Raw genomic sequence first — 16757 nt, 5'->3', positions numbered from 1 at the left:
GGCTCCTGGCTGGGCTCCTGGCTGGGCTCCTGGCTGGGCTCCTGGCTGGGCTCCTGGCTGGGCTCCTGGCTGGGCAGAAGTAGCCACTGTGTGTGTCACCAACTTGCGGTCAAGAGCCACTGTGGAAGAACTCAGTTACTTGCTGGGTTTCTTTTTTTTTCTTTTCTTTTCTCCTTCCCTCCCTCCCTCCATTCTTCCCTTCTTTTCTTCTCTCTCTCTGTCTCTCTCTTTCTCTTTGTCTCTGTCTCTGCCTCCCCCTCCCTCGTGTGTGTGTGTCTGTGTGTGTGTGTGTGTGTATGTGTGTATGCACTGCACGTAGCAGCCAGAAGACAACTCTGCTGTTCCTTAGGTACCATCAACCTCTGTGTTTGAGACAGATTCTCTTACTGTCCTAGAACTTGGTACTTATCAGGGAGGCTAGCCTGGCTGACCAGTTGGCTTCCTCGATCCTCTTGCCTCTGCCTCCTCAGAACTATGATGACTACCACATGATGACATACTTGCATTTTTTTTTTTAACATGGATGCTGAAGAACTATCATCTCAGCCTTGGATTTCTTTTCTGAACGTTAACTAAAATCATTGTATCTGCAGTTGATTTAAAATCATGGATATTTAAGACTACTATCTCACTCAGCTAAGACAGGCAGAGCCCACTAAAACTATTTCTTAGTTTGTAAATGAACAATGTGTTCTTTCCTCTTCTAGTGACTTCCTAACATGGACAAGGACATACTCAACATTATATTCTTGGGGCTCTGCTTTTCCAGTCTCTCTACTTTGACGATAATGGGGTCTGTGCCTCGGCCCTCATGCCCTCGAGGCAAGCACTAGACTGCTGAGCTACATCCTCAGCCCTGACACCTCATGTTTTGAGACTTTTTTTCTTTCTTCCTTGCACTAGACTTTCCTGGGTTATTTTCTACAGCTCTTCTTTCTTATGGTAATTTAGGTACGTGACCTTATACAACTTATTTATAGGTCTAACCTAGCCATACCCCAGGGTGTCATAAATAATCCCTAAAAATTATAAAAGCAAAGCCAAGTGTGGTAGAGGCCCATGCCTATAATCTCAGAACCCAGAAGGCTAAGGTTAGAGGATTGTAAGTCTAAGTTCAGCTACATGGCAAGACTGTCTCTCTCTCTCTGTCTGTCTCTGTCTGTCTCTGTCTGTCTCTGTCTGTCTCTGTCTCTGTCTCTGTCTCTCTCTTTCTCTGTCTCTCTCTCTCCTCCCCCCTCTCTCTCACACACACACACACAATTATCAATGCAATCATCAATGTACTTCAGGTTTTTTTTTAAAAAGCATATTACACTACATGGTGGAGATCAGAGGTCAGCTTCTGAGAACTGATCATCTCTTCCCACCACATGGGTCCTGGGGCTTGAACTCAGATAGTTAGGCTTCAGTAAATGCCTTTATTTACGGAGTCATCTTGATAGCCCCGCTTCAGTTTTTAAAAAGTGCACGTTATGTGATATTTTACAGACAACAACCTGCCTATGCTGACCCCTTCCAGGTCCCTGCCTGATAAGACAATGCAATCGACTCACAGTTTTGACAGAAGTCTTCGTCAGATCCGTCTGGACACTGCCTCACGCCGTCACAAGCCAAGGCAATGTCAATGCAGCAGCCACTGTCACAGAAGAAATGGTATCTCGAGCAAGCACTGGAGCATCCTGTTTGTGAACAAGTGTCAGGTCACAGGGATGCAGGCAAGTTAACATCGCCTGTCAGGATGATGGGGGAAGGGGACACCAAGCAGGTACACTGGCAAGGATAATGATGTGACAGGACTGGCACAAGAGGTAAGAGGATCCCTCTGTCACCTCTCACTGGACTCTCAGGGCTGCCCCAGAGCTCTCTGCCCAAAGGCTGGCCTTCAGAGCTTTGCTGCCCTGGTTCATTTGACCTCCGTTTGTTTGGCATCCACTCACTCACTCATCCATTTTGGGGCCTCATTCTCAGGTAGGTCACCTGACACTATCCCAACCAATAATGACCGTGCTTCAGGAGCAATACTGCGTTATATAGTCTGTGTCCTGACATCTTGGTCACTCTTAGATAAGGTTTCTTTATGTAGCCTTGGCTATCCCAGAACTAGCTCTGTAAACCAGGCTGACCTCAAACTCACAGAGCTCTGCTTGCCCTGCCTCCTGAGTGCTGAGATTAAAGGTCTGCACAGTACCACTATCTCTGGCAAATTCCTTTTTTCTAAGACTTTTTAAACAAACAAACAAACAAACAAACAAACTAGATTACCTTTCTGCTGTTGACTCCTATATGTAGACAACCAGACTGCTAGGATTGCAGAGGACATTCTATAGCTTCTGGGTGTGTGTGTGTGTGTGTGTGTGTGTGTGTGTGTGTGAATATATTTTTGTGAAACGACAGTAGTTTTCCCTCAGGAATTTCAGGAGCTTCTAGTCTGCAGTGTAATTCAAGGAGCTTCAGATATTTCCTTGAAAGGCAGTTTCCTCTACTTTTGATTAAGCCAACTTTGCTAACTAAGAATCAGATGGGGGCTGGAGAGATGGCTCAGGGATTAAGAGCACTGGCTGCTCTTCCAGAGGACCAGAACCCACATAGCAGCTTATAACTGACTATAACTCTAGTTTCAGGGGATCCAACATCTGTGTACAGAAATGCAAAGCACCAATGTAAATCAATCTCTCCCTCTCTCTCTCTCTCTCTCTCTCTCTCTCTCTCTCTCTCTCTCTCTCTCTCTCTGTGTGTGTGTGTGTGTTTTTCTCTGTGTAGCCTAGGATGTTCTGGAAATTACTCTGTAGACCAGGCTCGCCCTCAACTCACAGAGATCTGCCTGCCTCTACCTCCTGAGCACTAGGGTTAAAGAAGTGTACCGCCATACCCGGCAAAAGTACATAGACGTCATAATACAAAACAGAACAAACCAGGTAGCTCTTGGGCAATAGGAATGAAAGGCATCCGGCTAGGAGCTGATCTTAAGGAGTCTTACAATTATTTTTTTTTTATTTTATGTACATTTCTGATTTCACTGCGTGCATATCTGTGTGAGAGTATAGGATTCCTTGGGACAGGAGTTACAGACAGTTGTGGCTGCCATGTAGGTGCTGGGAATTGAACCTCTGCCCTCTGGAAGAGCAGCCAGTGCTCTTAAGTGCTGAGCCATCTCTCCAGTCCGCTGGAATTCTACAATTTGATGGTGACAGGATGGACTAAATGGCTCTTTCAGGAACATGACTGGCAGATTATAAGACATTCCACTAACTAGCTAAGCATAGTTGATATGCACAAACTTAATCTAACACGTATTTTATTGAAAAGTTGTCAACTAAAAGACTGGAAAGTGACCTTGTCTGGGTGAAGGCGATGGAAGAGCGCTTGATCCTAAAGGAGAAAGTAAAGAATGGAAAGGATGCAGGTGCTGCTGAGACAGCCTCAGTTTGACCTCCTTGAAAACTTAGGCCTCCAGAGTCAGCGATAGCCACCAGGGGGAGCAAGCGAACATGAGGGTGCCGATCACCAAGCAATCTTACTCACGTGACAGGAAAACCCTAGACTGCAGGGGTCTCCTTACTTCTGTGTCGATTTAGAGTTAGATCAGCATTTATACTTAATCTGTTCCTGGAATAGCTGTCTCCAAACATTTTAAGCGCCATAATCAACACACACATCAAATTTACTCATAAAGGATTTGCCTGTGCTGGTGTTCTGAGACACTGCTCCCAAGGGGGACGGCATGAAGCCTGAAAACAAGAGGTCAATTCCAGGAACCCACATGCTGCAAACAGAGGAACAACACACAGTAAGCTGTCCTCTGATCTTCACACATGGCTGTGCATGGGGAGACACACACACTGAATGAACACACATGTGCACACACAGAATAAAAGACGTCACACACCTTAAACACACTGAAAAGTTTCAGAAGATTGAAAATGAGTAAAAATAAAAGCTCAACTGTCTTGTTTTCCTGCCCTAAGAATGTCCTCAGCATCAGGTGGGGTTTGTTCCTATTTGAAACCACTGTGCTAGCTCATGTTGAAGTGTTCTCTCTCCAGCCTGCTTTCTGCAGAGATGGCTCCTCACATGCATTCAGAAGTCAATATACTCAAAAACTGAACTAGGCTATAGTGTGTGTGTGTGTGTGTGTGTGTATGTGTGTGTGTGTGTGTGTGTGTGTGTGTGCATTAAAGGAGACAGAAACACAGAAACACCTGTCTATGTCTCCGCCTGTTTGTCACTGTTTGTACATGGTATTTTATCTGTGACCTCATAGCATACTCTCTAATTGAACCGGTAAGTAATCAGGCAGGAATAGCACCACACTGACTCCTTTTTTGCTGTTGATGTTTTGGTTTTGTCATTTTATGTTGTGACAGGGTTTCTCTGTATGACTGTTCTGGAACTCACTCTGTAAACCAGCCTCAAACTCACAGAGATTTGCCTGGCTCTGCCTCCCGAGTGCTGAGATTAAAGATGTGCACCAGCACCACTTGGCTTCTGTGAAAGTTTTGAGGAGAGTTTTTGTACTTTGCATATTTCAGTCCAACTGTATTTATTAACCACACAGTTTTCTTTCTTATATTTTTAAGCGATTATACAAACTACTGATATAGTCAAGTCTCCTTTCTAGCCTATCATATGCTTTTCCTCTCCACACCCCATGTTTTATTTTTAACTGATGGACAATAGTATATAGATACATTGGTACCCAAGGGTATGTGTTGATGTGTGTATAATATACATACTTGTATATGTGTATATACTATATTTGTATGTATATATTTAGTACTGACTAGATCAAGTCAGTAAACAATCTATATCACCTTATCTACTAATTTTTTTGTGGTAAGAATATTTAAACTTAGTCTTTTGGCTCGTTCTATTTATTTGGAATATTTACAAGTATTTCCTACACAATGACCCCAGCTTTTAACCACCATTTTACCCTCTGATTCCATTGGCTGGATTGTTTAGACTGTAGCCTTCAGGTAAACACTGCAGACACACATATCTGAAGGGCTCTCTATCTTTATATCAACTCCTCTCCTAGGAAGCCAGGCACTGTCCTTAACAGGGTCAAAGAGGAAAGGCAGAAGGTCAGCACGAAGGATTCCCTAGCTCATGGTCTATGCCCTGAGAACACTCTCTACTCTCTAACCAATGGGATCCAAATGGCCCTAAATGTAGAGCCTGTGTTTGCTATTATATTTTTAGCAAAAACTTCAAGTAACAAAAATAAGACAGAAGAGCCCATGAAATGTGACCCCAGGATGTAAATCCTACTGCCACCATCATCCATCCATAACCAGCAGGTTATGGTTTGGCTGTCTGTGGAGGACTCAGTGGAAGGACGTCCTCCTCACCTTCTGTGGAGTAGAGCCTGGGAAGCACGGTCACAGACACATTGTCGGAGCTTCTCTGACCCACGGAGTCAGTCACAGTCAGCTGGAAGATGTAAGCTCCTTCCTTCAGGCGGGACAGCCTCAGGGTTCCGGGCTGAGGCACCTGCCATACAAACAGGTTTAGGGAAGAGAGTTGAGCACAGAGAGCCCAGGAGCACACAGGAACATGTACACTGCCCCCTTGCCCACAATGAGCCTTCAGTTCCTCTTTTCTCCTTAGAAATGATATACAAGCCGGGCGGTGGTGGTGCATGCTAATCCCAGCACTTGGGAGGCAGAGGCAGGCGGATTTCTGAGTTCGAGACAGAGTGAGTTCCAGAACAGCCAGGGCTATACAGAGAAACCCTGTCTTGAAAAACAAAACAAAATAAACAATTCATTCCACTGGCTTCGTTAACAGGCACTGGGACCAATGTTCAGATCACAAGACAGTGTTAACAGTGGGTCAGAAGGAACCACAGCATACATGAGAAATTCAGTTAGGGGCTTCAGATTTTTATGAAGAATACACATCTATGAAAACCTAGATGAGGCGAGAAGGTAGACAGTCTGGAAATCAGTACAAGGGTTTTTATACAGAATAAAAGGATACGTTCAGCATTGAAGTCGAGCGCCAACACATATACTGAAGTACAGACTGTTTGCCTAAGAAGAGCTGATTAGCAGTAAGCTAGCACAGAGGTTCTCAACCTGTGGGTCATGACCCCATTGGGGTCACATATCAGATACCCTGTGTAGCAATATTTACAGTATGATTCATAACAGTAGCAAAATTACAGTAATGAAGTAGTAACAAAATAATTTTATGGTTGGGGGTCACTGAGCAGAAGGATCAGACAGAGACCAGTGCAGTGGGCCCAAACGATTATTGCTTTTGTTGGGATTCCAGTCCAGGACAAATTGGCTTTTTACTATCTCATCCTCTAAGGCAGTGGTTCACAACCTTCCTAGCGCTGTGACCCTTTAATACAGTTCCTCACAGTGTGGTGACCCCCAACCATAAAATTATCTTGTTGCTACATCATAACTGTCATTTTGCTCCTGTTATGAATAGTAATGTAAACATCCATGTCTTCTAATGGTCTGAGACGACCCTGTGAAAGGGGTTGAGAACCATTTCTGTAAGGGGTGTGGGTCTGAATGAAGTGTGTGAGACTTAGTCTGGAAGTGTTCCTCTCTAGAAATGGCTCCAACTGTCTTGTGGCTGATATATGGAGGTGTCCCCTCACAAATGGTTTGTTTCCTCCCACAGCAAATCTAGCTGTGGCCAAGTCAACCTGCTGGAGGGTAAAGGAGCAGGGAGCAGGACAGTTTGATGCTGCCCACCTCACTTCTTAGCACAGTGTCCACACAGGATTAACTGCTGCGTACAATGCTTCCAGATCATGGAAAGAAAGAATACGCTCTATGATCGTTGGCTTCTGCTTTATATTCCTTCCTTTCATACTTTCTAGGCACATTTTTAATTCAAAGTAGCTAGGAATTGGTGACATAGTCTAGATTGTCCTGAGTCGACCCACTGAGTACTAGAATTACAGGCACGTGCCATCATACTTGTCCACTACCCAAATCTTATACTAAGAGAACAGAAAACCTTTTCTAAAATCTTATACTAAGAAAAAACAAAAAGAACCAGAATGATTGAAACACAGCATAAGTCTTTTCCTCTGAGCTGAAGGAGCAAGACCTTGGCAAGCTTTCAAGCAAACAATCAAGATTGTTTACTGAACACCAAAGGGAGTTTACGGGATAAAATCATTTTTAGGATGATCAATTTTATCCTTTGTCCATTTTAAGCACACTCTGCTTGTGTATGTGCATTTAGAGACTGACAACGAAGAACATTACAGAAAACCACTTCCCAGAAACATCAGTTTTTGTTAGCAAGAATAACAAGAGTCACCTTCATGTCCACTGACGACGGGTCACCCTGCTGCAGTGTCCACTCATAAAGGACAATGGCGTGGTCATCTGTGCTTTCTCGGCCATCTAGAACTACCCCGTCTGTGGGCAGATGTAAAATTACATCCTTTCCAGCCTCGCTAACTGGAGGCTCGTCCTCATCTGTGAAAGAGAAGAGACATGAGAGGCATGCCTCTCTGATTGCCAACCAACGAACAGCAGTATCTTGTCTGCAGAACAGATTAGTCCATTAAAAAAGAAAAAACAAACCTCAAAGAGAATAAGTCAACTGAAATCTATCATCCTGCTAAATTCCGTTGTGTCCCCTTTATACACCTAAACAATAAACCAGCAACCTATTCTGACGTGGACTTTTAGCAATGATGCATGTGGAAGAGGAAGTATGGAGTGCCAGTTGTTTGCAGTAGCTATAGAAAATGAATTATATTATATGAGTACACTGTAGCTGTTTAGAGGACATTGGATCCCATGACAGATAGTTGTGAGCAGCTATGTGGTTGCTGGAAATTGAACCTAGGTCCTCTGGAAGAGCACCCAGTGCTCTTAACCACAAAGCCATCTCTCTAGCCCCATTAAATTTTTTTAAATGATTTATTTTTAAGTTATATGCATTGGTGTTTTTCCAGCATTCATGTCTGTATGATGGTCAGATTCCCTGAAACTAGAGTTACAGACAGTTGTGAATGGCCCTGTGGGGGGCAGGAATTGAACCCAGGCCCTCTGGAAGAGCAGCCAGTGCTTTTAACCACTGAGCCATCTCTTTAGCTCCCAATAATATTTTTAAAAAACCTTCAAAGGGTTTACATGGAAGAATCAGGAAAGCACTGGAATATCTTGGTTGTCATGAAACAAATTAATCTTGCCTCTCCTGAAGAAAAGTCACAACCGTCACTGACTTTTGTTTAAGTGCATCATAGATGTGACTTCTGAGCCCAGGGAAACCCACAGTTTAACTTGACCTCTGATGATCTCTGAGAAAACAATTTCTCTCCAGTTCCAGTCAGGCTAATTACACTGTTAAATGTATTTTGAAACAAACCACAGCTTATCTACACAGAAACAGTCCTGGAAGCAAACAAAGCACAACACTCTCTAAGAGTGAGATAAATGTCATTTCGAAATTTCATTATAAAAAAAATGTAATTGAACATGTTAAGTGCTACAGGAACACTGATTTATTTTGGAAACTAAACACAGTGGGTAAGACCTACGAAGGTGAAATACGACTCATGCTGAGACTCAATGTTACAAAGTGGGACTTAACCTAGAGAACGTGTTAGCTGAGCTCATTCCCAGCATCCAGCTGTGAATGGCACTTTCCTGAGAGACCTTCTGAATCTGTGCCAGGTGGTGCAAAGGATACAAACTGACTGAGAAATCAAAAGAAACTGAAACAAAGTACCGGGGCGGGGCCAGGGAAGGGAAGACAGGCTGATGTATGAAAGAAAGGTATCAACCTTTCTGTTCTTGTTTGTTATTCCTTTCCAGGCTGGAGACTCAATTTATTTATTTATTTATTTAATTGCAGCACTGAAGAAAAAAAACATATCTAGAATTCCAGTATGATTCTCATTATTTTTAGTATGTGGAGTCTTGTCTGTCTTTCCCATAGGAGACTGATGATCCAATACAATTATAATAATAATTATTATATAACATACAATAATGTATTATTAGTTTAATTAATAAAATTAATGTTAAAATTAAATAAATGACTGCATAACAATTATGTAATATTTATAATATACAATAAATATTATATGCTATATATTATATAATTTATATATTTTATATACTTTTTTTTTTTATAAAGTTTCTCTGTGAAACAGAGCCCTTGGTTGTCCTGGGCTCTCTTCATAGACCTGGATGACCTAGAACTCACAGAGATCCACCTGCCTCTGCCTCTGCCTCTACTTCCTGAGTGCTGTGGTTAAATGTGTGCATCTTCACTGCCCTTACTGGTAAGTTATTTGTACCATGTAGTGTGCTGAGTGTTCTACCAGCATCCTCTCACTTGACGTTCACTGTCCGTCTGAATGAAGCATTTAAATTTCATCAACTTTATCACTGTAAGTAATGCCACAGTAAACATGTTATTGCTCATATTGTTTCTCTAGCACAGATTATTCTCCTTAAAAACAAAACAAAAAAAACCTAGAACACTGGTTCTCAACCTGTGGGTCATGACCTTTTTGGCAAACCTCTATCTCCAAAATTATTTTCATTAAGATTCATAACATTGGCAAAATTACAGTTATGAAGTAGCCATAAAGATAATTTTATGGTGGGGTGGGTCACCACAACCTGAGGTTCTGTGTTAAAGCATTAGGAAGGTTGAGAACCACTACCCTGGAAGAATGGGTATTTTAAATCTCCAACACATTATTTCCTAGTTGGATTCTAAGAGGTTGGTACCAGTTTAAACTGTCAATGTCCATGAGTATATAGTTTCCAAATTAAGTTGTTTTTTACAATTCAGTAAGTATAAGCAGACATTTACATTTGGTTATTTTGTTTTCTTCACTCATTCTGATGGTACTGGGGATCGAACCCAGACCCTCCAATGTGCTCGCTAAATGCTGTCCCTTGAAGCTATGCCTGGCCTCTGACTATCTTTAACTCTGGCCATTTCCTGCGTTTATCAATTGCATGTCTTCACCAGGAAACTGTTTACTTGAATCTTTTGTTAACTTACTTTTGTCAAACCAATGCTCAGAACTTAAGGTAATATCTTAAGATCAGATTTCCTAGACTCTTGTTTGCAATTCCTTACTTATTGACACATTTTTTTGTGTGTGAATTTGTACAAAATCTTTCTTTGATGATCTACTTAACTGATTTGAAGACTTCTTCCGCCCAGATAGATAATACTGAATTTAGCTTCTAGTTTTTCTAACCATGGCGTAGACTATGGCTTAATTTTAAAATCCTTGTGTACATAGGGCCAGTGAGATGGCTCAGTAAATTTGATAACTTGAATTCTACCTCCAAGACTGACATGACAGAAGAAGAAAACCAACCTCCTGCAAATTTGCCTCTGTCTTCCATACATATGCTGTGGAATAAGGCATGTCCACAGGCATGCCCATAAACGCACTATGTAAAGAAATGATATAAGCATCGGTGTTAATCCCAGCACTCAGGAGGCAGAGGCAAGTGGACCTCTGTGAGTCTGAGGCCAGCCAGATTTATAAAAAGAGTCCAGGATGGCCAGGGCTCTGTTACAGAGAGAGACTGTCTTGAAAAACAAAAAAAAAACAAACATATAACAACAACAACAACAAAAGTAAATCTCCTGGGATTTGTGTGTGGTCAGATTTGTAAGTCTCGATGCATTTTCTCCAACATTGCCAATAAATAATTTTAGTATTGTTTATGAACTATAAGTGATTACTGCTCATGCCAAAAAAAGAGGCCTGTGGAGACGAGTCAGCCTGCTGCGGAGGGATCAGCCCTGAAACAGCAATGTCAGTTCTCACTTCGTACTTGAAGACCCGCAGCAGAGGGAGATAGGTCTGCTTGGAAGAAGACAGAATTTCACCCCAGGCTTTGGTTTGACGCAAAGGGTTGCCTTCCCAAGCTCTATCTAGAGACGGGACCTCAGGCTAGCTCAGTCAAAACAGCAAAAAGGCTGGGAGGTTATATTCTTAGCTCCTACAAGATCTACAGGACTTCAGCCTCCACCCCACAGTCCTCTTAGCTCAAGGCATTCCACAGATCTTTCCAATCAATCACACCAGCCAACCAAGGTTCTGTAACGATACCACAGACACCTATACGGCCCGGAAAAACCACAGGAAACATCCACGCTTGGTCTTTATGGCAATGTGAGCTAGAACAGAAGCAAGGCATTCAAGTCCAAGATGGTTGGTTACCAGGGACTTGGGTGGGAGGAGCCTGGACTCAATCCGGAGGACTGAGAACTTCAGGCACTCTGCGTTGCTTCAGATGCTCTAGCAGGTAGGTTCTGTCACAGCAAGATTTCCCTACTCTGTCCTACAATTCTCTCACTATCCCTAACAGCTGCCTTGTTATGCTTGAGAGTGACAGACCCTCGGAGCTATTAGGGGAAGTACTGTGAGCTATTCCAGGGCTCAGCTCAGCAAACTACTTGCTGAGTGGCCCTCAGGCAAGTGGCTTTCCAGGTCAGCCTTCCATACAACAGGATGTGACCTTTGAGCTGTTGTGAGAAATAGAAAATAGCTTAAAATAGCTTCTAACATCAAACTCACTGAGAGCGGATGGGTCGCATCCCACCCAGCGTTGCCCTGTGTCTTCTTAATAGACTGGTTACAACTCCCTGAAGGAGCTTCGCTAAAGTACTGATTCATTTAGCTCCAAGCTTCACATGCTCACAAGATTCATAAGAAAAGAGGAAGGAACTCATAATAATCCAGAAAGGAAAACTGAAGCAGTCTCACAAACACAAAGAGCTCACAGGGTAAGCATCTGGACAGGGGAATCTCGAGAGTCTGTAAAATGCCCTTTGCCCTCCATGCAGGGTTAATCAATGCAGCCTGTGAGCCAAGGCTGTATCACAGATTGCTTAGGACCGGAAGAAATGTGGGCATATCAGTGCTTCCCACAGAGTGGGCATGTCGGTGCTCCCCAGAGAGGACGCCATGCCAGTGGTCATAGCAAACTCCTCCTAGAGAAAGGAAGGACAAAGGGAGAGGGAGGAGAAAAACAATTTAAATGGCTTTTGGTTTTGGTCTCACTGTTCATCCTGTTTACTTTTCTTTCCCCAGGTTTAAGGAAAGCTCTCAGGTAGCAATGCAAATTTCTTTCGGATGAACACGGAGTACCTGGGGGGTGGGGGGGGGGGATTAGTTTTGTTTCTCAGCTACTTTGCCCCTTCATTGTGTCTTGGTTCTTCTAGAAGCAACTGATATAAAAACCACAGGGCAAGCTGTTTAGGCCTTTTAAAGAGAGACAAACTTTACACACTGTCCACTGTGTACTGAGCCCAGCGGACCCCAGTACAGAGTTCCGATCCCCTACGCACACAGCGGGCCCTCCTTAAATTCAGTGGGACACAAAACCAACAAGGTCACGAATGTGAGGAAAGTTTTGGGCAAGAGATGGAAGAAAAGAATGGAGATCGAGTGATAAGTTTCCCTTTATATTTTTAGCTGAAGGAACTATGTGCAGGCAGAGAGCCAAACCAGGAAGCAGGAGTGGGTGTTAGGAACAATTTTGCATCTAATCAAGTCTTGTCCTTGCTTTTTTCCTGCGGTAAAACACGCTTTGTAAAACTTATGAGACAAAATAAAACTAAAATGATCTCTACTGGGACGACAAAGAAGGTTCTGAGATACTCTCTTAAATCGAATTTCCGCCAGTTCTCTCGGATCTGCCTCTTATCTTTCAAAGGCAGCCCAACCGACCCTGCTTCTGCCCGTATACTGCACTTTCCTAGCATCAGTCCAAAGTCTGAAAACAATGTGAGCCACTTTCCCCGGTTACCCGCAGCTTTAATCCTCTGGAAGCAGCGGATTTTGCACGCTTGGTAGCAGGTGGGACCCTCCTCGTGGCGCTTACCCGGCCCTGGCGAGATCCCGGCGGCATCCCCGGCACGACTGAGGGTATAAGTGCGGTACCCGTGGAGCGGCGCGAACTTGCAGACGCTGCGACCGCGCGCCGTGCAGTTGAACAGGTAGCAGCGGGGCGCGGGCATGGGTGCGGGCACGCTGGGCCCCCGGGGCAGCTGCACCACCGCCACCGAACAGCTCGGCTCGGAGCAGCAGGCCGCCACGCACTGCCGCCAGCCCCGCACGGTCCCGGGTGCGCGCAGGAAGCTGGCTCCCGCCGCAATGGAGTCCTGGGTGCGGATGATGGTATCGGGCACCGCCCGGTAGACCGCCGTACCGCCCGCACCGGGGCAATCCTCTCGCGGGCCGCCCAGCAGCTCCGGCTCCGGCTCCTCGCGAGGCCGTGCCCGCTGCAGCTGCCGGCGAAAGTCCTGAAGCAGCCTATCCACTCCGGACGGCGGAGGGGCCGGCTCCGCGGGCCGGCCGCCCGGCAGCCAGAGGCAGAGCAGCAGCAGCCCGCGGAGCGCGCGGTGCCGGGAGCCCGGGCTGGATCCTCCCGGGGCGGCCATGGCAAGAGCGCGGCCTCAGAGCTCGGCGGCCCCGGGACCTGGCTGCTTCACGGAGGCGGCGAGCGTGCCGGCTTCGAGAGGCATCGCGGGCCGGACTCGGCCGGACTTGGCGCGGCCCTGGCCCCTTCAACCAGGCTGCGGGCTTTCGGTGCCTCTATCTCCTCTCCGGCCGCGGAAGCGCACCGGGGCGACGAGCGGCCTTTACGTGGATCAGCACCGGCGTGCGGACAGCGGCGGCGGGGCGGAGCCTGGCGTGCTGGGGCGGCTCCGGGGCGGGACTTCCGCAGGCTGGTAGGTCAACGGCGCGCGGTGAGGAGGAGGAGGAGGAGGGGACTCCCTGGAGTTGCCTGGCTGCTCCGTGGCGTGTTGTAAGCAGCGTGGATGTTTGGGCCTAGCAGGCCTCATTAAACAAGCAGACCCGTGCGAGACCATAGCTCACAGGGCAGGGCACTCGGGGTTGGAGGGGAGAGTCGGCTAATACGTCAGTCTAAAGTCCGGGGCTGTTCCGGAGAGCGACGGGCACAGCCAAGGAACCACAGAGAACTTTGCCAGTCTTTTGGCATCCAACTTCGTTGCATTATGTATTACTAAAGAGATTTGGACTATGATAGGTAATAAAGGAAACAAAACATTTACCTTCGGGTTCTAATTCGCCTTTCAGTTTCGTTTAGAGAACTTAAACACCAGAAGTTTAGCAACGGAAAGCTGAATTTGTGGGGAGGCAAAGGCCTGGTGGTATGGGAAGGAGGATTGAACCAATTGATGGTCTCGCATCTGATTACTGGGTATTGGAATAGATGGCACCGGATTTAGTTTGGACTGACAGAACACAACATTCTTCAGTGTGCAGCTTTAAGATCAAGATATCATCATATTCATTTCTAAAATCATACGTGGCCTCATTTGTCCTCAGAGTAGAAGGCGTTTCCTAGGATTTCTTAATCCCACTCAGAAGACCCCTCACCCTTATACTCTAAGTCACAGTAGAATGCCTGTATATACACAAGATCCTAAGTTCAGTCCCCAGTAACACAAGTCTCCAACCTCACACTGAGAATTAGATTTCAACATAAGAGTCATATGTATTTTAGTATATGCTTTAAGTCTATAGTGACTCATGTTCAATGTTTCACAGCCGTTACGTAAGTCAGTGCCCATGAAGTGCTTAGAAGGGCACCTGACACGTGAAAAGCTCAGCGTTACTAACTTTGAACTCACCTTTTGTTTTTAAATGCTTTTATTTATTCTTTGAGAATTCTATACATCTTTATATTCTAATACCTCCCCCAACTCTACCTAGATCCTCTCTCACCTCCCTCCCTCTCTCTCTTTCTCTCCCTCCCTCCCTCCCTTCCTTCCTACCTTCCTCCCCCCCTCCTTGTTTCACTTTTAAAACCTAAAACAACAAAAACAAAATCAAATCCAGAAATGTGGAATCTGATTTGTGTGTGACTCCTGAACACTGGGGCTGCTCTGGAACATGGATTATATACCCAGTGTCACCAGATTGGAAAAACACTGGTCTCCTCTCTGCTCACCCCACCCCACACAAAAAGAAGCTATTAATTGTGAACAGATTCTTGGCCAAGGGTGGGACTCTATTATCCACTTCTTAGCCTCTGTGTAAGATCTTCTCTGGCCTCAGCTTGAGCAGGTCTTGTGTATGCTGCCATAGACTCTGTGAGTCCATAATTCCCTGGTCTGTCTTGAAAACACTATTTCCTCATACATGGTGTCTTAGTTAGGGTTTTACTGCTGTGAACAGACACCATGACGAAGGCAACTCTCAGAGGTTCAGTCCATCATCATCAAGGTGGGAACACTGGCAGTATCCTGGCAGACGTGGTGCAGGCAGAGCTGAGAGTTCCAAATCATCATCTGACAGCCTCTAGGAGAAGACTGGCTCCCATGTGATAAGGAAACAGGTCTCATTGCCCACTTCCTCCAAGTGACACACTTCCTCCAACAAGGCCACACCTCCTAATAGTACCACTCCCTGGGCCAATCGTATTCAAACACATGGTATCTCGCTATGTAGCACAGGCTTTGAGCTCATGAACCTCTTGCCTTCTCCTCCTGAGTGCTGAGATCACAGGCCTTCACCACCTCCGTTCTCATTTCCTTCCTTCCTTCCTTCCTTCCTTCCTTCCTTCCTTCCTCCCTCCCTCCCTCCCTCCCTCCCTCCCTCCCTCCCTCCTTCTTTCTTTCTTTCTTTCTTTCTTTCTTTCTTTGCACTTAAACAATACTGCAGTTTATCAAAAAACACATAAGAAATTTCAACTCTTATTCCTTGAGTTACAAAAATCAAGGTTTGGCTAAGTTATAAACATGTTTTTCATATAAGTATTTGCATAACTCTAGCATTGCTTAGTGGCTTAAGATCGGGACCGGTTCTTAAAAAAAACACTAAAACCATAAAAGCTCCTGTATTTACCTGTCGAATAATCATTTACGCTTACATTCCAGGATTTGCTATATCAGTTACAATTTTAAAGGTCACGTCCAAAGGAGAAAACAAACCACCTAGAAACTGGCATTATTTATTTATTTTTTTGGCTTGTGAGATGTCCTTAATTTGTTGATGTAGCAAACAGATTTCAACTCTGCTACGAAAATGACAGAAGGAATCTGCTCAGCAATTAACTGTAGAGTTCGATTTCATACAGGCAACATGCTATATGTGAAGAAATTACTAACTGAACTACAGGTATTAAATACTGAGAAGAATTAACCGTTTATTATAATTTATTTTATTTAACAATCTAGGAAGTTTGTGGCCATCAGCAGTTCCAGTGCAATTTCAGGTGCAATTGGGAATTCAGGAATTTCAGTGGAGCTGTTAGGATAGCGGACCTTGTAGGTGAAATAATGCACACTTTCGATAGCACATGTGAAGGGATCTCTCTAAAATTGACCTCGTTGGTTTCATTCTTGGCAAACGGACCTGGACCACTCAACATGGCCTTCATTGTTCCTGATGTTAACTCATGTTCTCATTTTACAATAAGTTCATGACCATCAGAAGATATTGATTTTACATATATCAGGCCCTTCACAGCCACCGTAGGTCTTCTCCTCTCTGTCCATTATGCTCTTAGAAAATTCTCTTTGATCCCAGAGGAACTTTAGTAGTTTCTAGCCAGTCCCTCAGCCATCGTAGCTGTAATCCCACGTACCACCACCTATTCAGGGCAGCCCCTCCCATCTCATTTCTTAATTTTACAGATGAGAAACCGGCCACACTGACTCCTGTGGCAGCTTAAGCTGTTAAACCCTCCACCTGCAGCTGCCTCTGCTCTGGTCTCCCTTCCTGAAGCCAAATTCTCCGCTGTTGTTTTTCCCTT

The 16757-nt window shown here is 44.8% G+C and overlaps 1 protein-coding gene and 1 pseudogene across 1 annotated transcript in view; both read right to left on the bottom strand.

Moving 5' to 3' along the window:
- The window catches only part of Lrp11 (LDL receptor related protein 11), a 26013-nt gene extending 12350 nt beyond the window's left edge, over window positions 1-13663 (bottom strand). Inside the window, exon 1 of the mRNA XM_028764385.1 lies at window positions 12855-13663. Within this exon, the coding sequence (XP_028620218.1) occupies window positions 12855-13413 (559 nt within the window). The 5' untranslated portion in view covers window positions 13414-13663. The remainder of the gene's footprint in view (window positions 1-12854) is intronic.
- Window positions 13664-16167: 2504 nt separating this feature from the next.
- On the bottom strand, window positions 16168-16500 carry LOC114618619 (annotated as a pseudogene).
- Between the last annotated feature and the right edge of the window lie 257 nt (window positions 16501-16757).

The sequence above is a fragment of the Grammomys surdaster genome, unplaced genomic scaffold, assembly GCF_004785775.1.
Source record: "Grammomys surdaster isolate TR1022 unplaced genomic scaffold, NIH_TR_1.0 143, whole genome shotgun sequence".
Classification (NCBI taxonomy): Eukaryota; Metazoa; Chordata; class Mammalia; order Rodentia; family Muridae; genus Grammomys; species Grammomys surdaster.
This window is presented reverse-complemented; position numbering and strand designations above follow the sequence as displayed.